Source organism: Delphinus delphis, chromosome 4 (assembly GCF_949987515.2).
Source record: "Delphinus delphis chromosome 4, mDelDel1.2, whole genome shotgun sequence".
Lineage (NCBI taxonomy): Eukaryota > Metazoa > Chordata > Mammalia > Artiodactyla > Delphinidae > Delphinus > Delphinus delphis.
Window position 1 is genome coordinate 107,835,733 of NC_082686.1, and position 25,853 is coordinate 107,861,585.

The 25,853-nt window shown below is 42.2% G+C and overlaps 1 protein-coding gene and 1 pseudogene across 2 annotated transcripts in view; one reads left to right on the forward strand and one right to left on the reverse strand.

Annotated features, from left to right (window-relative positions):
• KCNAB1 (potassium voltage-gated channel subfamily A regulatory beta subunit 1) overlaps positions 1–25,853 on the reverse strand; it is a 421,013-nt gene that overhangs the window by 63,550 nt on the left and 331,610 nt on the right. For both annotated transcript variants that reach the window (XM_060011248.1, XM_060011249.1), the window contains exons 3-7: positions 13,762–13,799; positions 9,504–9,583; positions 7,299–7,343; positions 3,679–3,723; positions 1,451–1,494 (exon numbers count right to left, since the gene is read on the reverse strand). In XM_060011248.1, the coding sequence (XP_059867231.1) occupies positions 1,451–1,494; positions 3,679–3,723; positions 7,299–7,343; positions 9,504–9,583; positions 13,762–13,799 (252 nt within the window). The remainder of the gene's footprint in view (positions 1–1,450; positions 1,495–3,678; positions 3,724–7,298; positions 7,344–9,503; positions 9,584–13,761; positions 13,800–25,853) is intronic.
• LOC132424242 (G2/mitotic-specific cyclin-B1 pseudogene) lies at positions 17,881–19,151 on the forward strand (annotated as a pseudogene).

A 25,853-nucleotide genomic window follows, 5' to 3' on the forward strand; every position in this document is an offset into this window, starting at 1 on the left:
TTTAACTATATTTATTTTGAAAGTAGTGGGATTAGAGTACATCTTATGTTTTGGGTGACTCTGGTATTTCATAAATGAAATTAGTTTTAAAATGGAGAAGAATCATTTGTCTCAATGATTAATTATGAATCTAAAGTTATAAAAATCTTGAATTTTTATGGAATTGTTCATGAACTAGTGTAAAGATGTTAGAAACATATGGCGGCCCCTTTTAACATTTTTCCTTTATTGCAAAATGTAGAAGCATAAAATTTTTGTAATATATAGACAAGCAAGAAATAAATAAAAAATTCCTCACAATTCTCATAATCCTCACAGTAGAGTACCAGTACTCTACTACATAATAGATCTTGGAGACTGTATTATTTCTTGTTTATTTCTAAATGATACCATTTTTGAGTACCATTGCAAAAGCAATGGCACTGTGAATCAATTACCTAGTAGTAACTTTCCACCAGTTTCTTTTAATGCATAGATGCTCTTTTTAAAAAAGCATAGTAGGGCTTCCCTGGTGGCGCAATGGTTGAGAGGCCGCCTGCCGATACAGGGGATGCGGGTTCCTGCCCCGGTCCGGGAAGATCCCACATGCCGCGGAGTGGCTGGGCCCGTGAGCCATGGCCGCTAAGCCTGCGCGTCCGGAGCCTGTGCTCCGCAACGGGAGAGGCCACAACAGTGAGAGGCCCACGTACCGCAAAAAAAAGTATAGTAGTCTTAACATATGTCCACATAAAAACTTGTACACAGATGTTCAAAGCAGCATTATTCATGATGGTCAAAAAGTGAAAACTCAAATGTCCATCGACTGATGATTGGATAAACAAACTGTGGTATACTCATACAATGGAATTTTATTTGGCAACAAAAAGGAATGAAGTACTGATACATGCTACAACATGGATGAACTTTATGCTAAGTGAAAGAAGCCAGTCACAAAATATTACATATTGTATGATCTCATGTGTATGAAATGAGACAAAAGTAAATTAGTGGTTGCTTGGGCTGTGGGTAAGGAGGGGATAAGAAGTGACTCTTAGTAGGTACAAGGTTTCTTTTTGGGGAGATGAAGGTGTTTTACAATCAAATTATGATGATGAGTGCACACTCTATAATTATTCTCAGAACCAATGAATTGTATATTTTAAATGGGTAAACTTTTATGGTATATAAATTATATCTCAATAAAGTTTTAAAAAAATCTTACGAAAGTGCTTTATTAACATTAGCATAGCTGTAAAAGAGAAGAGTTCTAGAGAATCCAGTCTTTTTGAGTTTTCATTTTCCCCTCTGTATCACTACACTCCCCACACTCAACCCCAGGAAGAAACGTGGTTGATTGTGGTTCTTTTTATAGAGAATTTTTTCCCCTTCCAATGTGTTTTGAACTTGTTTGGTTGATACCTTTCTTGAATCGGCAGCCCACAAACGAAGATAAAATGGAAGCAATACTCACCTTCAATGATATGTTTTCTTGACAGGCCTCTTTCCGTCTCAGCTCTGACAAGAAAAAGCAGCAAATGACTTTGAGTGGAGGTGTGCTTTTTTAAAAATCACTGTTTCAAAAGGACAGAATAATCATTCTAGACTGAATTGTTAATGGTATTCCCTGTTCTTAGCAAATTCTGCACCACCGCAGGCTGGGGAGAGAAGGCTGGTGGGCAGCACACCTAGCGGCTTTTCTTTGTAGACCCCAGGAGATAAACTAACCATCACTGTCATCATACCACGTAAATAACAACTCAGCTGTGCACACCTTGTCCATATATAATTTGACACTTGACACATGGCTCAACCTTCCCACCTTGTTTTTAACCAATCCCAAGCCAAACAAAACAAAACAAAACAAAAGCTTGACGTTAAGTTTGCGAGCTTACTATAAGATTGTCAGGCTACTGACAGCATTGGCTTTTCTGAGAAAGGAAGCAAATCTGAAAGTGACTTTTGACTTTCAAAAGAAATTAAACAACTATTTTCTTTTAAAAGGTGATGTACCAAGTCTTCCTTAGTTTCCTAAGAAGATGAATATTTAATGGACTTTTGCCTGCCCAGACCATTCTCAGACTCTAGCCAATTAGAAAGAAATGTGGTCCTTGAGTTTTAAAGTACTGATGAAATACTTCTTTAACACCAATGCCTTTGGCAACCCCCTTTTTAAAAAATTTATTTATTTTATTTATTTTATTTTTGGCTGCGTCGGGTCTTCATTGCTGCATGCCGTCTTTCTCTAGTTGTGAGCAGGGGCTACTCTTTGTTGCGGTGTGCATGTTTCTCATTGTGGTAGCTTCTCTTGTTGCGGAGCATGGGCTCTAGGCATGCGGGCTTCAGTGGTTATGGCTCGCGGGCTCTAGAGCACAGGCTCAGTAGTTGGGGCGCACAGCGCACAGGCTTAGTTGCTCCACGGCATGTGAGGTCTTAGACCAGGGATCGAACCTGTGTCCCCTGCATTGGCAGGTGGATTCTTAACTACTGCACCACCAGGGAAGTCCCAGCAACCCCCTTTTAAAACATAGTAGTTTATCATGTGCCTTTGGTGATTTTGTATTAAAAGTATATTAGATAATACTGTATGTAGTACTCTATTACATAATGGTTCTTTCAGACTGTCATATTTCCTGTTTATTTCTAAATCATAGGCCAGGTTTTGAGTACTACTAAATCACAGACAATAGCACCAGGCAATGGCACCATGAATCAGAGTAAACACAATATAAACCTACGTTTCTCGTATGCACCATGCGGCTTTATTTTCATATAGACTACAATAGGTATAAAAACCTAAGTTTCATATTTCTTTCTTCATATTTATCATAAACAAACTCAAAATCAGCATTAAAATATGAGTGTGTGTATACACATATACATTTTGATTGGAAGATTCCCCTTCAATTTTATCTTTAACGATTCCTTATGAATTACAGGGAAATAAATAAGGTTTTGTTTGTTTGTGTTTGTCTTTGTTTTTTGTTAGAACTCCATGGAGATCGTTGAGATTTCCATGAAAAAGAATAGGGAATAGTTTGCTGTTTTCTCACATGTTTGACAAAGAGGCCAGTCTTCTAAGTCCTGCTGAATAATATAAGTACCAGTTCAAATACCAGTAGGTCCATCAGAAGCCAATTCATCCTGTCAAATTTGTTCTGCATCCCACAACAGAGAGAGGACCACTCTTTTATTTGGCCTGACAGAGTGATACAGGCAGCTTCCTGTTATTCTTCGATGGAATGGTCCTTTTGATCAGCATTTTCAGAGCCCTCTGCAGAAATGATCAGAGACTTACACGTGGGGCCAGACAAGATATTTTTATCATCGTTTTCCGTAGAAGTCTCTGAGTTTTTGGCAGATTTGAGTAGCTTTTCTTCTGTGATGCTATGTGCTTATTTTCTTTTCCTGAAATTTGAACTCTATTTTGGAAATGGTTCTAAGTATGATGTTGGTATTTGAAAATCTCCATGAATCACTCAGTAACAAGTGACCACATGCTTTGCACTAAACTTCTTTGGGGGTATCTAGCTAAAATTGAATCCTAGGCTAATTGCTATTTCTTTCAAGTGAAAAAAAAATAAATCTTTCTTTCCAAACCAATTAATTTTAGTATGTTAGATGTAAAATGGTTGCCTAAAAGAATCAAAGCACGAACTACTAGTTGTTTCTTGTCAAGGAAATAAAAGGTGTTTAACTTACTTTCCACCCCAGTAGAGTTTGGTTGTTATGACCAGGCTGGACCTCCTGTATGTTAAACAAACACACAGAGAAATAGTAAATGAATTGCTGGTTATAGTACTGAGTCATATTATTATTATAGCACCAGAAAGAATTTATTGTACCTCACATTTTAAGAAACTGGTTAAGAGATAAATTTGTTCATTTATGTCATTGAAACCTAAGGACAAAGGGAAGCTGATGAGTGGGGACTTGAAGTCAGATCCAAGAGAAAGAGTTCTGAAGGGAAGGGAACTTTACTTGGAGGGGCCAGATGAGGAGGAGGAGGGCTGTGACAACACACAGGTGATTGGGTGGTAGTAAAGCAAAGGTGAGTGGTAGGCATGGAGAGTCAGAAAGGAAAGTGAGAAGAGTAAGTAAGAAGACTTAAAGCATGGACTGCATTAGGAACTCAAATAGACAGTCACCAACTAACACTCATCGAGCATCTGACATAGTGTTGATTGATCATGAACTTTCCTGGGGGTACATCCACCCTCTGCCAAGGACAATGGACCTTAGTGTCTCTGAGTTATGACTCTTTCCAACCAACTGGAAAGAGTCATGCAACCAATTGCATTCACAGGAAAGAACTGACTACATGGAAATACGAATAAATTTAGTCAATAAATAGGAATAAAATTTCTTTGAGTGTCTTATTAAATGGAAATGTTATTTTAGAAAAACAATCCTAAAAATCCTTAACTCAAAGTTTTACCACTTTATTCCTAAGGGAATGAAATGTGGGAATCTTGTCAGCAAATTCATTACTTCCTCAAAACCACACCCAAGGGCAGGAAATGCAATCACACCATTATGATTGTGGAATATGAATATGTCTTGAGAACTATAGTCATATAATTTAAAATTGGGAGGCAGATCTCAATGTAATTTACTTTCTCCAAGTATATAATTCAATTGAACTGGTCGAGGAAAAAAAAAGGCATTTGAGATTCAAAGGTTAAGACCAAACTTCAGGAGTATTTGAAACAAGGCATTTATAATCCAGCTGTGGAGTCGATGCCTGGGGCCCTCAGATATAAAAGCCTAGCATGATTAATGATAACCAATGCGGAATGGCGGTGACAACTCTGACAACTTGGCTGCAACAAGAAAAATTTGTAGAAAATGTCAGTAACCCCATCCCCTTGAAGTTAATTCCCTGAAAAGTAATTTGAATCACTGTAACAGAAGGTCTACAAATATATGCATCTGGAGATTACACACCCCAAAAGGGCTGACGCACTTTCCAGGTTAATCCATCAGCCTCGTGATACGTAGTATAATAGCAATCTGCCACAAGGGAGCTGGGTCTCCTTCAGCAAACATTTTTAGAGCTTCAACACAAAGCTCTGGATGGAATCTGATTAAAAAATGAGTGCAGCCCTCTGGATTATTCAGAGCAATTGGGCCTGCCAAGGCCGCACATTTTTCCAAAATTAGGCTTTCTGTAAAATGTTTGGCCTCTATGGACGTGCACACTAATATTTATGTTCAAATAGCAAGAGTAGACAACAACCTGATGAATCATCACTGACCTCACGGAGGCATCTAGAGCAAGTCTTCTGAGTGGGTGAAGAATGATATTGTGAATTTGAATTTGAATATTGATATAGCACAGCTTTCAATATTCTTTTGTCCATCTTATCTCACTTTATCAGCACAACACTCCATGAACAGTTATGCCATCCATTTTATAGGTGGGGAAAGTGAGGCTCAGAAAAGAGAAGTAACTTGCCCTGGACAACACACCTAGCAAGCGGTGGTCTTGGGACAAGTAGGCAAGGATGCTGGCTGAAACTGCTTTTGTAGCCTCCATGCTGTGATGTTATGGTTTATCTTTTCAGCAATCTCGGGTGGGCAGCTGTGAACTGATATGACCTGATATCAATTTTCTGTAGCATGGGGATAGCTTGAGTTTTTATTTGCAAGACAGAAAGGCAGTTTGTGAAAGATGCATGTTAATCTATTTTCTACAAAACGTGTAGAAGAAGCTTTGCAAAGTATGGTGAGTGATGAGTAGACAGACATTCTCTGGATGCAGAGGGGAAGAGAACTACAGCACCGAAGTTTCCCCTTCATCCTCAGGTGTACTCTGGCAGCTGACACCTCGCTGTTGATTTCACTGGACATTAGTGGACTCATCTCCAAGGTCTCTGTTATAGGTTGAATTGTGTCCCCCGCAAAAGGTATGTTGAAATCCTATCCCCCAGTACCTCAGAACGTGAGATTATTTGGAAATAGGGTCATTGCAGATGTAATTAGTTAAATTAAGATGAGGTGATACTGGAGTAAGGTGGGCCCTTTATCCAATATGACTGGTGTCTTTATAAGAAGCCGCACAGAAACACGAGGGGAGAATGCCATATGAAGCCAGAGGCAGAGGTTGAAGAGCTGCAGTTGTAAGCCACAGAATGCCAATGATGGCCAGCAACCCCAGAAGCTAGGAAGAGGCAAAGAAGGATTCAGAAAGAGCATGCCCTTGCCCAAATATTCATTTTGTACTTTTGGACCCCAGAACAGAGAGAATAAATTACTGTTGTTTTAAGCCACCCAGTGTGTAGCATATTGTTACAGCAGCCCTGAGAAAGTGATACAGTCCTATCAGAGCAGCGATGGATGAGCCAACATTCTGAGTAGGAAGGTGGCTCAGGCAAGGTGGAGGACTGGGTGGGGATGTGAATATTTTTCCGTATTTAAGGTTGAATACAATATTGTTTTCACACTCTTACAGTCCCTGGAGTAGGGAAAGAGGAGAGGGAGAGGGAGAAAGAGGTCACCAAAGTTTATTTGTTCATATCGCCATACACTTCTGGGTCTCCATTTCCACTCGTCCTATAGAATGGTTATTTATTTGGCCGTCAGCAGATCTTATACCAGAGCAGAAGAAGACTCCAGATTTGTCCTGTGGCCTTGGCTGGACTCGGCCTGATCCTGTACTCATGCTGGGGGAGAAGCAGCTATTGGTGCTGACAGGTGTAGTGAGATGGAAGGGGTTGGCTCCCCACCCCGCCACCACTATTGCATCACTCGTTACTACTTGCTTTGGCTCCAGAAGGTGATGGGATGCAACAGGACCCCTCAAGGATAGCAGATGAAGCACTTTCCTGCAGGGCTCCCAGCGCACAGGAGAGATGCTGGCTAATTGTGTTCAGAAAAGAAAGCTTTGGGATATTTATCCCAAGGGTTTCTTGTTTCATCATTTCTTTGCATCCAGAGTTGTTAATAAAATGAACAATGAACATAAGTATGTGTGTAGAGATAATAAGTTTTCTGTCAGCTGGCTTCCTTCACCAGATTACCACAAATGGCAGTCAGAAACCATGAAAATGCCCCTTTCTTTTACGCACAAATATCTCATGAACATTCTCTGCTCAACCCATGGTAATTCATTGTGATCAATGACAAGTCAATTACTTTTGAAGCACAAGTAATGAGCTCGCTAATATTTATTTTCAAGGTGCTGTAAATCATTTCTTTACTAAGAATTGACTTTTTTTGACAGCCTTTTGGTCAGCTGTCATGCAATTTTATTTTCTCTTTGGTACAAAATAACAACAGTCGTTTTAAAGGCAAGTAAATGATTACGGTGAATGCATTACCTCCAGCCTTTCTTCTTGATAATGCTCCCCAGAATCACTTCTGCCCTGAAGAGGAAACAGATAATGTCTTAGGATACAGTGTCCTGGAAACGCAAGAGTCAATCCAAAACACCAGATCCCCTCCTTGTTTGAACTCTCAGTGCCTACATGTCCCGAAAATAGAAGCTGCTCTCGGCTGGTAGCAGTTTCCACTGTTTCTGCTTGTGCCTGCAGAATCCTGCTCCTGGAGCATTCCAGAAGCACCTGCCAAATCCTGACACACTGGCAGGAGACCGCCTGCAGTCCTGATACTAGGAAACAGCAGAGTCACTTGGCAGTTTGGTGTTTTTGAACCAATGATCCCATATATAACTGTCCTCTTTGGCGGTATCCAAAGGGAGTCAAGGGTTTCTTTCTAATGGCTGTGGTCTTCGATTGTGACTGGGGAGGACAATGAGACCTCATGCTTTTCAGACAGAAAATACTGACTCCAGGCGATCGTGCAGGGTAAAAGAACCTATGTGTGGCTTTAGATGTCCCAAAGCCAGGATTGTAGATGCAGCAGCCCACATAGAGAATGTCCTGGCTTCCAGTGACAAGCGTTGTCATAGGAGAAGGATATAAGAAGTCGTAGGGAAGTGTCCTTCCTGCCGCTGACTCCGGTCGTGGAGAGTTATACTGAAGACACCCTCACCATCCTCTCCCCCTCCACCTACCCCAGCTGGGACCCAAGCTTAAGGAGACCAAAACTTCCCTCTAGGTTCCTCCCAGCCAGACCAACATTGTAAGAAGTAGGTGGGCTCTCAGGCTTTGTGAATGGTGACATCAATATAATCAGCACTTTATCCATTAGCATCTGTCTCTGTTGGAGTGTACAGCCTGGCAATAAACCATGAGGTGGGTTAGCTGCGGGGCATGCCCCAAGTAGATACGTGTTGAATGTTACTTCTGGGTTCTTTCCCCAGACTCTCTTGCAACCTTGCATTTCACAGTGGGAACCTATCTCATTCTACAAGGACAATCAATCAATAATTAATCAGGACCGATTATCCTTTACAACAGGAATACAAACATAGCTCTAAAAGACTTGTTAATCACTCCCCCTTTTTCAGCCTTAGGCCCACTTGGTAATAAGCAGGATTTAACAAAAGAAGAAAACGCTGAGATAGGGTAGGATGTGGAAAGGAACAAGCCCTCGTCAATTGTATTTTCTCTCCTTGGACTCAATAGAAAACATCAAGGATGTGGGCTCTGAAGCTCCCTGATGGTCCTTAAACATAGACATGCCCTTGAAAAGGAGGAAACCCAGGCTAGGAAAATGCACTTTTATCAAGCAGTGATGAACCTGATACAGCAGTCTGACTGTTATTCTTACCTGGAAGCGGGGGAATTAGGCGTACAGGTGATTACACTCCTCAGCCCTGTTAGAAAATTGCAGAGCTGCTCAAGCAGCTGTCCAGATGTTTAGCTTCTTTCCTGCATCCACGTTCATAGCAGGAGGCCAAGGCGTTCCACTTCTGTTGAATGTGCTTATTGTGCAGGAACAGAGGGCATGGACCTTGAAGGCACAGCACCCTTGTGTTCTGACTTAGCAGTGAGCCCTACCCCAGAGCCCCAAACCTGCTCTCAGGTCCATAAGAAGGTTATAGCTAGCTGTGACTTCGCCAGCAGAAGAAGCAAGGCCTCTTTGCAGCGCTCTCTGTCCTTAGAATGGGGTCCGAAATGTCCTCTTATAAAAGATATTGGGTTTCTTGGCATCTTTGGGAGTCCCTCCTTTAATCTCTGATTTACCTGTAATGCCCGGTGGAGAGACAGGCCTGCTTCCCTGCAGAGAGGATGTGTCCATTTCCCTCGGGGTTGAGGAACTACGAGGTGTGGTTATGAAATTATGAGACTAGCTTTGGAACACCACGCTGGAATCTGCTCACTTATGTTAATTACATTCAGCTAATATTTATAGATCTCCACTGCCACCACTCTGATCTCAACCACCTCTGCCCCTCGTGTGGCAATTGCTTCCAGTCCATTCTTCATATAGGGACCAGAGGTAGGCAGAGGGGCCCAGAGATGGTCAATAGCCCCAATTCTGGTGATGGTGGGAGAGGGAGGGAGAAAAGCAGCGGCATCAACATGTGTGGGGAGGACAGACCCTTGTCAGCAATGGTCTGGGCAGAGTCTCTTGGTTCCAGAAATGACACCTGAGAGACACATCAGGCACTGACTTACTTTCCAGCAGCGTAGACCTCAGCTGTATCAAAGAGATTCACTCCACTCTCGTAGGCAATTGTCATCAGCCGTTCAGCAACCTGCAAGAGGATGCACAGGTCACAGGGAGGGGGAAGGGTAAGCTGGGATGAAGTGAGAGAGTGGCATGGACATATATACACTACCAAATGTAAAATAGATAGGTAGTGGGAAGCAGCCGCATAGCACAGGGAGATCAGCTCGGTGCTTTGTGACCACCTAGAAGGGTAGGATAGGGAGGGTGGGAGGGAGACGCAAGAGGGAGGAGATATGGGGATATATGTATACCTATAGCTGATTCACTTTGTTATACAGTAGAAACTAACACAACATTGTAAAGCAATTATACTCCAATAAAGATGTTAAAGAAAAAAAAGGTCAGTCGTAAAAGCCAAATACTTTCTAAAGCTGGGAAGCAACTTGGAATCCTCTGGTGGTCTTTATGAACATGGAAATTTCACCGACCATTCTTGTTTTTCTCAGTTATATTAAAGAAAGAAAGAAGGAAGAAGATTCAACCGGCCTGAATAGGCTAAAAGTACCCCTTCCCTCAGACCTATACTGGGCACTGAGGGATTTCCTTCAGCGCTGGGATAAGTCAGCCACCAGGAACACAGTGAGATGGAGAGGCTTGTGTTTCTCACTCTGCTTGGAAGACGTGGTTTGACAACATGCTCTGTGGCACTGCAATCTCACTGACCAAGAGGGTCATTTATATCCCTGGTGACTTCATTTCTCTTCTTTCTCTTTTCCCCAAGCCAACAGGTTCTGGCAGCTGGGTGACTCCTGACCTAAAAGTTTGTAACATTTTTCCCTGGAGGCCTAGCAGACTGTACTGATGAACCAAAAGTTACATGGAGCTGGGACTGTTGGAAAACTCCCGCCACGCACAGCTCAGCACCACCCCAGGCACCATCACAGAACGACCACTAGCCGCACTGACACTACATGGAGAGGAGGGGGTGAGTGCACCGGTGCCTCACAGGTCAGCCTAAGACCTCCAAGCTCCTTGTTCCTTCCTTCGTGCTGCTGAACACGAGTGGCAAGTGCAACAGAAGAGCACAGGGAATAGCTATAAACCACACCTTGAGGGATGGCGCTGGAGGGACAGCGATAACACTGGAGAAAGGACATTTTTTTCATTTTGCTGATAGACTTATTAGTCAACTGAAAAATTACATACCTCACAAATATCTGAAATTGATTTTTCCATTATGTTTTTCATTGTGGGCTAAAGGTGCTTCATCAGCATTTCCAAGATAAACTCTTTTCCTGTTGTTTTTTAAATTGGCATACCAAGAAAATTGTCAGGCTAGCACAATGGACTCCATGCAAATCCTTTAGAATAATAGCAGCAAAAATGTTCTTACTGCTTTAAATTTGCTACCGTTATGACATTTCTCCTAAGTAGAAGTTAAAAGTTAAGAACAGTATAGTTTTTCCATCATTACTGCCATATATATATATTTTTAATTTTTAAAATATTTTTGGCTGCCCCGTGCAGTATGTGGGATCCTAGTTCCCTGACCAGGGATCGATCCCATGCCCCACGCAGTGGAAGCATGGAGTCTTAACCACTGGACCACCAGGGAAGTCCCTATATTTTAGAAATTATTTTGCTTGCTTGTATTGTGTATCATCCTTGTGTTATGTCACATGACATACTAGTAGATTATGATTGGGAAATGTTTATAATAAATTTTATCTAGGGAGAAATTTTAAGATAAGATGGAGAATTCTGAATGGAGAATTGAACTAAATGATTGCTGAGATGTTTCCCAATCATGGGATTTGAAGATCTGAATGTGGAATAATGAAAAGAAATCACTGAACTAAGTCAGAGGATTAGTGTCTGGCCTTGAGTGTATCACTTACTAGATACATAAACATGGGCAAACCATTTGACCTCTCTGTGTTTTAGTTTCTTTATCTGCAAAATGAGGATGATTCTGTTCAGGCCCCCTAGGGAGCCCACAGGTCTCAGGGGAAGCTGACCTTACCTCCCTCTAAGGGGGGCCTGGTGGGCCTGGCATGGTTCAGGGAAGGTCATGTGACACATCTGGGCCAATGAGATGTGAGAGGAGATTGGCTGAGGACTTCTGGGAACACTTGCTTGCAGAGTTTCTAGAAGCGACACTCCTTCCCTGGAGTTACTATTCTAACTGAGGTCTAGAGTTCCTGCTGCTACCTGAGGATGAAGTTGATATACAAAGGAACACAGGGTCAGGAGAATCACTAGGAAATGGAGTGGAGGCTCTGAATGAGTCAACCTGGAAGGCTGCTCTATCTCTGCACTTCTAATTTAAAAGTAAAAATATTTTTTCCCTTATTGGTTAAGCCAATTTCAGTTGAGTTTACTGTTACCTGCAAATGAAGGAAGCTTAACTATGTCACAGATGAGAAAACATAAATAAAACTCTGAAAATTAAGTGCTATAAGATGGTAATATACTCTTATCAATATTTTAAAGTATTATAATTCACGTGAGTAACATCTATCTTGGTTTTATGATGAAGCCAAATCATCTTTGGGAGGTACCTCACAGTTATCTAGTTTCCAGTTTGAATCCTTTCGATAATACTCCTGCCAAGTGGCTATTCAATAAATGGTTGAACTCTCCCAATAATGGGGACATCACCACCTCCCAAGGTGGCACTAATGATTATGTCACTCAGCACATTACGGTGCGTTCATCCCGGGATCCAATATTTGTATCTACTTTGTGCCTACGTTGCCACATGGAAATAGTTGAGCTCCATCAATTCAGCCATGGGTGTGACTGTGGTCTGGCTGTGCCTTCATTCCTCCTTGCTGGCAGTCTCTCTGCCGGGCCCTGGGGGGAAGCCACAGCTGCTCTTGGGAAGGACAATTGCTATTTGGTCTGCGTTTGAGGTGAGAGCCTCTGCAGTCATTCACAACAGCTTTATTGTGTAGTTTTTAGAATCATAATTTTGAAATGATTTATTTCAGAGGCCAGCCCTGCATACTCTGACCTGGGCAAGCTGGGCTCACTGCAGCAGGGAGCAGACACTGTCAAGGGGAGAGCAAAGATGAAGGGGGAAATAATATGCTTATAGTTGATCCTTCTGCTCTGAAAGGGAAGATGTATTTGTCTTTCTCTGCTCCAAAAAACCATACCAGGCAGTAAAAGGTTATGCACATGCTAGATACAGGGGATTATTAACTTTAGACTTCCTTTCTTCCTTGTCATTTATTGTGCATCTGATTAAAGTCCGCAGCCATTGCTTTGGTATCTGTGGATCTGCCTCTGTGCCTCCTCAACTCACCCTTCCTGATGCCAGTCAGAGGGCCCTGGAGTGGAGCCTGTGATGACCACCCTGGTCCTCCTTCAGCACTCAAGGACTTATTCCCCCAGCTCGTAGGAATGCTGCCATCAGAAGGCACCTGGCTAAAGCGAGTCACCTATCCCAAGGTCAGACCTGCCTCCCAGGGCTTCCTCTATCCAACGACTGGTCATACAAGGGATATAAACACTCAACTCCTCTTGCCCCAACTTGGGACAACCCTGCAGGTCCATCTGAGCTTCAGAGCTCCCCATGGGGTCAGCTGAGGTCATTGCTGAGACTGCATCATGGCCCAACTTCCTGACAACTGTTCTGCATGCTAATTTCCACCAGAGGTCTGCTTCCCAAGGACTCCCCTCTGCAACAAGCTCTCTGTGGTGACCTATGCCCAATACTGGGAACAGAAATTCAGACAGATAAAAATATGCAGATAAGACTCCTCCCTAGGGCTTCCCTGGTGGCGCAGTGGTTGAGAGTCCGCCTGCCGATGCAGGGGATATGGGTTCATGCCCCGGTCCGGGAAGATCCCACATGTCGTGGAGCGGCTAGGCCCGTGAGCCGTGGCCGCTAAGCCTGCGCTTCCGGAGCCTGTGCTCCACAACGGGAGAGGCCACAACAGTGAGAGGCCCGCATACCGCAAAAAAAAAAAAAAAAAAAAGACTCCTCCCTATGGACCTATTAAATAACATGGTGACCTTGCGAGTTGTGGAAAAGACCCTTTATCTCCCCAAGTATCTCCTTAGGAATGATAGTAAGAACTACCTTTATAAAGGGGAAACAAGATAAAATGGAAAATAATCTTTAAGTCAGTCTTAGCCATTTCCTGTGACTAAACTATTATCCTTGTAAAATGCCAGAATCCCAGGAACTGTATTGTAAAATAGTTTGCTCTGCATTTCCTCCAATCAGCATAATGGAAGCCAAAAGTAACTCACCTCATCTGAAATTTGACCTCCAAATGTCACCCATGTTCCTGGAAAAGAATAAATATTTGCATGTTATTCTTAATCATTTTTCTAATATTGCCCATTAAGGGAAACACTTTTCTTACATCAGGGCTACTTCAGTAGGTTGTTCATGAAGGTACTTGGATGAGGGGCACTTGGGGGCTGAAGTCCCGCCCATCCTCCTCCTGTCGCTAAGTTCCCAACAGGGATCTGTATTCCTCTGCATCCCTCTGGATGCCTTTTCTTCATTCAAAGGCCCAGTATAGCTAATGGCAGCCCTGTCTACTAAATTCTTTTTCTTCTGATGTAGGACCATGTGTGCTGCTGTGCAAGAAGCCCCAAGCCCACTCTGGTGCACACCTATTCTTGCTCCAGCTTAGCTAAGAAGTTATCAGTTCTGAAAGTGAAGGTAAGACCTTGGGTCACATTTCTCCCTTTCTTTGCCTCCAGTGAGGGACTCTATTTTGTGTTCTCTATTCCCTTTCAAAAGGAACCCTCTCAGGGGTCCTTCCAGTCCCCACTTCCAAGCCCCAGGAGATGACACTTAAGCATCTTCTCTCTTAGGACCTGCTACTCCAGAATGGAAATTGCCATTGGTTTTGGGGTGGGGTAGAGGCAGTAGCCAGCATGAGGTTTGGGAAGGCAAGGAGGAGAGGCATAACCAGTAGCCAAAGATTTGCATTTGTAAAACAAGAGGGAAGCAGACACTGAGTGGGCTGTTTCCACTCCAGTCTATAGTCACCTCATTCGTATTCATAATTCTCTCCTTGATCTGTTTTTTTCTTTTTTTTGAGCCCTAATTACATGCCAGGCAAAGACACTGCACCCAGGTGCTCAGGACAGTGAGGTGACTGCCCCAGCTCCTCCGTCTCAGGAGCTCACAGTTGACAATACTATCAACAAATGCTATGACGGAGGCAAACACAAGGCAGGAAGGGAGGGAGTGCTCTACTCAGACTGGAGGTGGCCCTCAGGAAAGACTTCCCAGAAGAGGTGACACTTTGGTTGAGTTGCAAAGGAAGGAGCTGAATGAAGAGGGGAGGGACAGGCATTCCAGGTACAGGTAAGAGCATGGGCAAGGCAAGTAGAAAACTTGAGCGGGCTGATGAGCCACGGCGTGGGCTGCTGCTCTGAGGAGTGAAACATGATGTGGAGAGGGAGGGGTGGCAGGAGGTGGCTGGGCACCGTTCGTGTTTGTGGGGGCAACGAAGAGATACGGTTGGAAACTTACATTTTGTGGTGTGTAATAACAGGATAGCTACTGTTTATGGAACATCTTCCAAATGCCAACAGTACACTGAGAAACGTGTATAAGACGTTTCATCTCTAATAATTTTGACAAACTTACAAGGCAATTTTATTATCCCAATTTCCAGATGAGGACTCTAACATCAACCAACCTAATAAGTGATACACTCAGGATTCCCACACATGCTGGGCTTCCTTTCTGCAGCATTTTGCTGCCTCATCAGTAAGCTTCCAAATTAATTATGGCACTTGGATTCATATTCCATAGAAGCATGCTGATGTAACTGTACCTGTTTTCTTCTCAGTTCTCAGGGACCACACAGACGTAGAATACAGGTTATTTTACTGTCACACTCTACACCCCCAGAGGTTGAAAATGGGTGGCTTACAGATGGCACTCAGCTTGCAGACTTGTTTTGCCTAGCAAGAACAATGTTGACCCACTTGATATTTTAATAAACTTGGAATAAGTTACCAACATTTTGATAACTTAAGAGATTAATCTCCTTAATCTTAGTAGATATTTCTTTTAAAAGTCTGATTTCTAGCTTCTCTTAACAACAGAGGATCAGTGGCCCCACACGGCAGACATCCCCTAAATCTGAGGGGCAATGCCCTCTGTGGATGGGCTATACCCTCCCTGTTTAGTCAAAGGTCACACACTTTCCTTTGTATTTCCAACACTGAAATTAATTGGCAGTTGTTATTTAGTACCACGTGTTTACTGCTATTTTTCTTATTGTAAAATTTAGAGAAAAATGGACTTGTGCATCTCCTAAAAGACAAAGTTTAGTATTTCAAGAAAAAATAGGGGTGCACTTTTTTTTGGTGGATGTGAAGAATATCCAAACAAAAAATATTTACAACAGAAAAATTACAACTTAAGGCACTATAATTAAACAAGCCATGACTGGTATACAGAAAAGATGGGCGTTGGGAAACTTAATGGACTGAAGAAATGGCAGCATTTGTTTTGAATGAGAATAAAACAAATGATCTGCTGTGAAATGCAGTTCTCTATTAAGTGAAAAAATTGCCTCAGCATCTAAACCTTTTTACAGACAACACTTTTATAAAAGAGTTTCTTTTGAATGTAGCAGAAATTGTGTCCAGAGCATAAACAAGCACTTGCAAATGTTCATATAATCAGAAACATTGTCGCTCAGCATGTTAAAAATACGGCTGAGCGTTTCGCTGGTGGCACAGTGGTTGAGAATCTGCCTGCCAATGCAGGGGACACGGGTTCGAGCCCTGGTCTGGGAAGATCCCACATGCCACGGAACAACTAGGTCCGTGAGCCACAACTACTGAGCCTGTGCGTCTGGAGCCTGTGCTCTGCAACAAGAGAGACCGCGATAGTGAGAGGCCTGCGCACCGCGATGAAGAGTGGCCCCCGCTTGCCACAACTAGAGAAAGCCCTCGCACAGAAACGAAGACCCAACACAGCCAATAAATTAATTAATTAAAAAAAATACAGCTGAGAACTTTCAGGATAAGTTAAATTATTGGTGGCATCTTCTATTGCAGCAAATGAGCACACAGATATAAATAACAGCACACTGTTAGCTATATTTATCTGCGATGTTTTGAGAATCTTGGAGGGGTCAAAGAATTTTTGAACAAGAAGTCTCTGCAAGGCAACATTACTTTGTGATGAGAAGGGTCTCAGACCATTGGATATAGAAGGCACTGTTCCAAATTTTAAGTGTTACTACAGATCAGGTTCTCACAAAGGGTGGGGCTGACCTTGGACCCATCAAGTGACAGATCAGAGGTGACAGTATTTTGTAGGGGCACTATGCATAAATCCATTAATTTCCTCATTCATCAGAAATTGCTTTGGGCTAAAACGAAACAGGCCATGGATTCACTAATTAATATCATGAATCAGCTATTCTTCTACATCTTGGAGCAAAATCAGGTCAGTGTTTGCTTAATGAATTTGCTGGCTTACTTGTGCTGTGATGTTGGAGAGAATTTTTTTTAACTGTTCATGTCATCAAAGGAAATAGTCCCATTTCCACTTAGCAGCAAAGATTGGCTCAAAGTCCCAAGCTTCTTGCTGACATTATACCTCATCGACACCTTGTGAATATTTTTCTATTGGGGCATTCAGAAGTATTTGCACAAATGTCTCATTTGCTTCTCTCAGCACTGACAACGAAGTCTTTGGAAAATTCATTTGTTAAAGAATAATTTGGTTCATCTTCCAACATTGCAGTCAGTTTCCAGATATGAAAGTGGTAGCCTGAAATTTATTCTCTGAAATGGGGCTTTTGAATACAGGATTGCACGCTTTAGGAAAATAAACTGGTATTATTTAGCTTACCTTTCTTAATTGATTTTTGATAGTACAGACGCAGGGCTATGAAGTTATCAAACTGTACTACAAAATGGTATTGAAGACTATGACAACACTGAAAGCTGGGACTGTACACCCATCTTGGGGGAAATAATCTTCCTATCCACATTGGGAAGAGCTTATGTTTAGGAGCAGTTTTATTCCAAAATTAATCTGAAAAAACTACTTACCAACCGCAGTTTACATATTTAAGGCTGCATACCATACATCACAGAGAAAACCACAGGGCCTGACTGACATTTTGGTACAGAAGAAAAGACACTAGGTTTCTGACGTCAGGTCAAAGCAGTAATGAATTATAAGGTAATGATAATAATAATAAAAAATGCTTTTCTTTTTCAGTTTTAGATTAAAAGTTTAAATATAAAATAGAATATGGATATCAGTGCTGCGGAGGAATGGCTGTTGGCCTGTGGTGGGTTCAAGATCCCTGGCTCGTTGGGGTCTCCCGTGCTCTGCTTCTCCCCACTGAGCTACTGCCTGGTGCAGAGGAAGCCATGGCGCTCTGGATCACCAGGAACTGAACATTAATGCTGAAAATAAGGTGAAGGTCAGTATGGCAGGCGCAAAGTGAGGGCCTGTGGCCACTGTTGCAGCCTCTAAGCCCGGGCTGACGCCAAGAACAGCGCTTGGGGACATCGGTAACAGAGTCAGTGAAGAGCCACAGGCCAAACTGCCCCCGAAAAAGGAAGCAAAAACTTTAGCTGCTGGAAAAGTTATTGCTAAAAAACTACCAAAACCTCTGGAAAAGACACCTGTACCTGTGCTGAAGCCCCAGCTGGAGCCGGATCTGGAGCCAGAGCCAGAACCCGAGCCTGTTAAAGAACAGAAACTTCCCTGAGCCTATTTTGGTTGATACTCCCTCTCCAAGCCCCATGGAAACACCTGGCTGTGCCCCTGCGGGAGAATATGTGTGTCAGGCTTTCTCTGATGTAATTCTTACAGCGAGTGATGTGGAGGCAGAAGATGGAGCGGATCCAAACCTTTGCAGTGAAGATGTAAAAGCTATCTATGCTTATCTGAGACAACTGGAGGAAGAGCAAGCAGTCAGACCAAAATACCTACTGGGTCATGAAGTGACTGGAAACATGAGAGCCATCCTAATTGACTGGCTAGTGCAGGTTCAAATGAAATTCAGGTTACTCCAGGAGATCATGTACATGACTGTTTCCATTATTGATCGGTTCATGCAGGATAATTGTGTGCACGAGAAGATGCTGCAGCTGGCTGGTGTCACTGCCATGTTTATTGCAAGCAAATATGAGGAAATGTACCCTCCAGAAATTGGTGACTTTGCCTTTGTGACTGACAACACTTACACTTACACTAAATATTCTAAGAGCTTTCAATTTTAGTCTGGGTCGCCCTCTACCCCTGCGTTCCCTTCGGAGAGCATCTAAGATTGGAGAGGTTGATGTTGAGCTACATACTTTGGCCAAGTATCTGATGGAACTAACTATGTTGAACTACCATATGGTGCACCGTCCTCCTTCTCAGACTGCAGCGGGAGTTTTGCTTAGCACTGAAAATTCTTGATAATGGTGAATGGACACCAACTCTACAGCATTACCTGTCATACACTGAAGAATCCCTTCTTGTTGTTATGCAACACCTGGCTAAGAATATAGTCATGGTGAATCGTGGGCTTACAAAGCACATGACTATCAAGAACAAGTATGCCGCGTCTAAGCACACTAAGATCAGCACTCTAGCACAGCTGAATTCTGCACTAGCTCAAGATTTAGCCAAGGCTGTGGCAAAGGTGTAACTTGCAAACTTTGGAATACTATAAAATCTGCAAATAAAATTGGCACCATGTGCCATCTGTACACATTATATGTTACATTTATTTACTTTTTTTTTTTTTTTTGCGGTACGCGGGCCTCTCACTGTTGTGGCCTCTCCCGCCGTGGAGCACAGGCCCCGGACGCGCAGGCTCAGCGGCCATGGCTCACGGGCCCAGCCGCGGAGCGGCATGTGGGATCCTCCCGGACCGGGGCACGAACCCGCGTCCCCTGCATCGGCAGGCAGACTCTCAACCACTGCGCCACCAGGGAAGCCCTATTTACTTTTAATAAAGTTGTAGTCCTGTTTACTAAAAAAAAAAAAGAGTATGGCTATCATATATATTTACATTAAGTTATATGCCTACACCATAATGTAGTAAAAATGAAGAGTTTGGTTCCTTTTGGGGATTTTGTCATTCTTCCATTCAGCTTACTTTGTTTAGGTAGGATACATCCCTGGCCCTTTAGACATTTGTTATTTATATCTTTTTATAGTTACTCAAACTTTATATCCTTTACTAGAGAGTAAGCTATCTGAGGGTTAGGGTTTTACTTAATTTATCTTCTTACCTCCACAGCCCTAGAATGAAAGTGAGTCCTTAGTAGATGGTTGGTAATTATCTGGTTAAATTGAATTGAATTGGCTTTTTGACTATCATTAATGTACAAAATACTGGGATAGTTTCCCACCAAATAAACATTTATTTTGATTTATAGAAACATGAAAAATACTCATCAATAGTCTTCAGTTCTAGTCCCTATGAGATTGATGTGTTTCTCCTCATCCTCTGGTACCCACGCAGCAGTGCCCCCTCCTGGAGAAGGGCAGGTGGAAGGTCCTTCTCCCTGGCTGCAAGGCCTGGGGGTGGGGGGGTGAGGGCACAGTGTAGGCAGGGTGCACCGCCACCCATGAGGATGAGTTGCCACTTAAAAATGGGACATATTCCCTCAGGATGGAGAGGGATCAAGTGGCAGCTTTCCAGACAAGGGAACTCTGCTCGTACGATTTTATCTCTACTACCTCCCTCCACAAGATGTAAGGTGGTTTATTAATTAACACAATTCTCAAAAACCTTTGGTGGCAGTTTTCTTGATCGTTTTTCTCCCTCTAATGAGAACACGCCTGCTTGAGACATAGGATGGCATATGATTATTTCACTGTGAAATCTCAAATTAGCGGGATGTCATTTAGAAGATCATTTTACTTAACTGACACTTGTTATTTCTAACCTTCTAAAAGCAGAGGGAGTATAAAGAGAACTTTGAACTGTTATTGTGTCTTCTGTTGAAACTCCTTCATGTACCAAGGAATATATGCTTTGAAAACCTCTGTTTGAGGCCCTTGGCCTACACCTACCAGGGCATAGAAAATGATCGGTGAAACATAAAAAGAAAAAGAAAACTACCCTGACACACACACACACACACCTATCTTGGTTACTTAATTACCTTGGTGGTGGTTTACAGGGTAACTGCTAAGCATAAGGAAACATGCATATCATTTAAATGATCCCCTTGCCTGTATGAAGACATATTTAGATATTCAGAAGTAATAATGTTTGTGCAGGTAGGCTACCTCCCTGGCCCCTTAACATCTCACATCACCATAGTGCAATTATCAAAACCGGGAAATGAACACTAGTACAGTACTAGTTAACTAAACTACAGACTTTGTTTTGAATTTCATTGTCCTTTTTTTCTGTTCCAGGATCCTAGGCAGGACCCAACACTGCATTTCATGTTCATGTCTCCTTAGTGTCCTCTGATCTGTGACAGTCCTCAGTCTTTCCTTGTCTGACACTTTTGAAGAGCACTGATCAAGTACTTGATAGAATGTCCCTCAATTAGGGTTTGGATCATTTTAGGTTTATAGATTTGGTGACTTCTTTTTCTATACTGTATTTTGACTTGTTTATGTTTTGGATATATTTTTTATAACTATCAAGAAGGCAATATAAAAATGCAATTATAATATTTATTATGCCACAGTTAACTTTTCTTCATTCTTTTATTAAACAAGTATTTATTTGAGTCTACCATGTGCCAGGCCTTGTACTTAAATTATCAGGATACAACAGTGAGAAAATTATTTCTCCCCTCATGGAGCAGATTTAAGAGGAAAGACAAAATAATAATAAATAATAAGAAAAATAAGTTAAATACATAGTGTTTATTTATGAATGTTAATCTCATCAATAAATAAAATATAAAATGCAGTTGATTGATGAGTGTTAAAGAAAGTCATGTTTATAAGGTGGGCTACAGTAGGTAAAATGCCAGGGGATGGGGCTGAGATTTTAGATGGGGTGGCCAGATAAGGTTCACAATGGAAGTGGCTTTTGAGAAAAGACCCAAAGAAAGTAAAGGAGCTTGCCATGCAGTTACCTTGGGGAAGAACGTTTCAACGGGGAAAATGGGGAAAACAATGTGGAGGGGGCTTACTTGGCATGTTCAAGGTCAATGAGGAAGCCAGTGTGGCCAGAGAAGAGAAGATGAGGTCTGAGGGGTAATGGGGAACAGGTTGTATGGGGTGATGTCAATCATAAGAAGGACCTTGGAGAGGAGTTTTAAATAGAGAGGTGACACAGTCTGACACTCTCTGAAAAGGAACCTCTGCTGTGGTGTTGACGGCACACCTCTGAGGCTGAGGCTGCAGCACCAGCACCAGTGAGGAGGCTGTCGCGGTAAATGCAGGTGAGACATGACAGTGGTTTGGTCTGAGGTGGTGGTAGTGAGGATGGTCAGAAGTGCTTGAGTTTCTGATAGATTTTGAAGGAGAGGCAATAAGATTTGCTGATTAAAAGGATGTAGGGTGTGAGAGAAGGTGAGACTTCAAGTACAACATCAAGGTCAGAAGCAGGGGAGAATAGAGAGCCAATTCAACACACTTCACTCTGGATTTAACAATTTTTAAGTTTGGTAAATAGAGCACACATTGACTCCAGGTTAATGTAGTCAAGGCTGACCAAATGATCGAGAGGTATTTAATCTACTGGTGTTTAGAGTTATTCATCTGTTACGTCACTGAAGATTTTAAGGTTGGAGATTCAAACCCCAGATCTCAGTGAACTTAGACTACACACTGCACAAAATTAATGTGTTCACCATCTCATTTTAATAGAATTATTCCCAGAGAGAGGTAGAACTGGGGGTGGGAGCATCCCCCCAAATTTCATGGAAAGCAGGAAACAGAGTGTAGAGCATCCCCCCAATTTCCATGGAAAGCAGGAAACAGAGTGTAGCCCAAATCAGTGTTGACTTGGAGGACGAAGTGCTAAGCTGTTGGCCACTACCTGACACGAGGGCCAGGGCATTCCTTGCACATTCCAAGTGCACTGTGTGCACTTCCCCTCTTAGCTCTGGGTTGAGTCTTCTGAGAATGGAACCCTTCCCCATGACCTTACATCCAAATCCTACTTATTCCTCAGGACCCAGAACTTCAGCCTCAGAGTCCAGTGCTGCTGGACCAGTTCCTGAACACTTCCTCTCCTGTAGGTCTCTGTTCCATTAACCCTATGACCCTACGGAAGTCTCAACTTCTTGATTTCAAGTTTCCTCACACACAAAATTAGGGACCTTAAGCTTCCTTCATCTCTATGATTTTGTGATTCTGTGGCTGGGCTTTGAAGGGTGAAGAACTCATACCATTCTACCACTTTGAACAAAGCATTATTACCACACCAACCATATCACATTGTAACTACATAATTTTTTTTTCACATATGACTTGTTCACCGGACTGCATCTCCTGAGGGGAGGGACCAGGTTTAATCTAAATCTTTAATTCTAGCCACTGAAGTGAAGCCTGGCACATAGTAGGTGTTTAATAATCATTCGCTGAATCAGTAAATAAACACTTTAAAAATTTGGGTGTTCAGGGACTTCCCCCTGGTAGTCCAGTGGTAAAGAATCCGCCTTCCAATGCAAGGGATGTGGGTTCGATCCCTGGTCGGGGAACTGAGATCCCACATGCCACAGGGCAACCAAGCCTGTGCTCCACAACTATTGATCTCGTGCACCTCAACAAGAGAGCCCGCGTGCTGCAAACTACAGAGCCCATGTGCCCTGGAGCCCGCGCGTCACAACTAGAGAGAAGCCTGTGAGCTGCGACAAAAGATCCCACGTGCCTCAACGAAGATCCTGTGTGCCACAACTAAGACCCGACGCAGCCAAAAAAGTAAGGAAAATAAACAAAACAAAAAAACTCAGGCGTCCAGCCCTGTAAGAAATGTCTCTACGATGAGAACATGTTGGTTGTTTCCCTGATTCACTACATTGGATCAGAGGTTTTCAAGCCTGGCTGCACATTTGAATATAGTGGGGAGCTTTCAATGACCTGGTCCCTCATCAGACCAGTTAAATCAGAATCTCTGAGAACAGGACCCCCAGCATCAGAATTAAAAGATCTTCAGATAATCTAATTGCAGCCAGGGTTGAGGACCATAGTTCTATTTTTTTTTATTTTATTGAAGTATAGTTGATTTACAATGTTGTGTTACTTTCTGCTGTACAGCAAAGTGACTCCGTTATACACATACATATTTTTTCATACTCTTCTCCATTATGGTTTATCTCAGGATATTGAATATAGTTCCCTGTGCTACGTAGTAGGACCTTGTTTATTCATCCTATATATAGTAGCTTGCATCTGCTAATCCCAAACTCCTAATCCTTCCCTCCCACAACCCCCTTCCTTGGCAACCACAAGTCTGTCCTCTATGTCTGTGAGTCTGTTTCTGTTTTGTAGATATGTTCATTTCTGTCGTATTTTAGATTCCACATATAAGTGATATCGTATGGTGTTTGTCTTTCTCTTTCTGATTTATTTTGCTTAGTATGATAATCTCTAGGTGCTTCCATGTTGCTGCAAATGGCATTATGTCGTTCTTTTAAATGGTTGAGTAATAGTCCATTGTGTATATATATATATATATATATATATGTATCTATATCTATATCTATCTATATCACATCTTCTTTATCCATTCATCTGTTGATGGACATTTAGGTTGTTTCCATGTCTTGGCTATTGTCAACAGTGCTGCTATGAAGATAGGGGTGCATGCATCTTTTTTAATTACAGTTTTGTCTGGGTATATGCCCAGGAGTGGGATTGCTAGATCATATGGCAACTCTATTTTTCGTTTTTTGAGGAAACTCCATACTGTTCTCCATAGTGGGTGCACCAATTTACATTCCCACCAACAGTGTAAGAGGGTTCCCTTTTCTCCACACCCTCTCCAGCATTTATTATTTGTAGACTTTTTAATGATGGCCATTCTGACTGGTGGGAGGTGGTACCTTGTTGTAGTTTTGATTCACATTTCTCTAATAATTATCGATGATGAGCATCTTTTCATGTGCCTATTGTCCATCTGTATGTCTTCTTTGGAGAAATGTCTACTTAGTTCTTCTGCCCATTTTTCGATTGGGTTGTTTGTTTTGTTGTTGTTGTTATTGCATTGTAGGAGCTGTTTGTATATTTTGGAAATTAAGCCCTTGTTGGTCACTTCATCTGCAAATATTTCTCCCAGTCCGTAGAATGTCTTTCCATTTTGTTTATGGTTTCCTTTGTTGTGCAAAGGTTTATAAGTTTGATTAGGTCCCATTTGTTTATTTTTGCTTTTATTTCTATTGCCCTGGGAGACTGACCTAAAAACACTGGTACGATTTATGTCAGAAAATGTTTTGCCTATGTTCTCTTCCAGGAGTTTTATGGTGTATTGTCTTATATTTAAGTCTTTAAGCCATTTTGAATTTATTTTTGTATATGGTGTGAGGGTGTGTTCTAGCTTCATTGATTTACATGTGGCTGCCCAACTTTCCCAACATCACTTGCTGAAGAGACTCTCTTTTCCCCATTGTATGCTCTTGCCTCTTTTGTCGAAGACTAACTGGAGGACCACAGTTCTAGATTCTTCACATACTGATATTTTAGTACCTCTTCCTTTTCTTTACACTCTGACTTGCCTTTCTAATTCTTATACTCAGCTGTTACTTCACCATTTCCATTTTCAGAGGTTAAGTTACTTGCCCAGAGTCCAAGTAACTAGTAATTGGTGGAGTTGGAGCCAGGATTTAACCAATGTCACACTCTTAATCACAGTATGGTATGGAAAGATTGCTGTTCTTTCAGTAAGATAGGTGAGTTGCAGTTACCTTAATGTTCATATTGATGCAGGATCAAAACAAAACAAACAGAAAGCAGATACCTAGAAATCTGGCCTGAGAGAAAGTCTCAGAAAATGGTATTGAGATGTACAGACAGATGACAGAGGTGAAGAAATTGGCTGATTGCCCTTGGTGCCCTTTTGAAGGGTATGGAATGGAGCTGTCCTCCTGCTGGGGATGCAGCAGAGTGAGTGGCTAAGTAGCAAAACAACATTCTGAGCAACCCCATTGTGGCCATTGTAGATGAACTGGATGTAGACCTATGTCTGGGCATGTGGGACATAGCTCAAGGCTCTATCTTTTTCAAATGGTACAGACAAAGCATTCTTTCTTATATCTGGTTTGTATTTGTTTTCCACCGAGCCTGGCGCTTATTTTTGGATCCAAGCTGCAGTCTGGTCTCTCGTTTTTTGGCTACTAGTGTATTGCTAATGAGCATCTGGCCTGAGATAACAGGAGTGATAACAGCCTGTTTTACTTTGGTTACCTTTTCTTGCAAGAGCCAATAATAC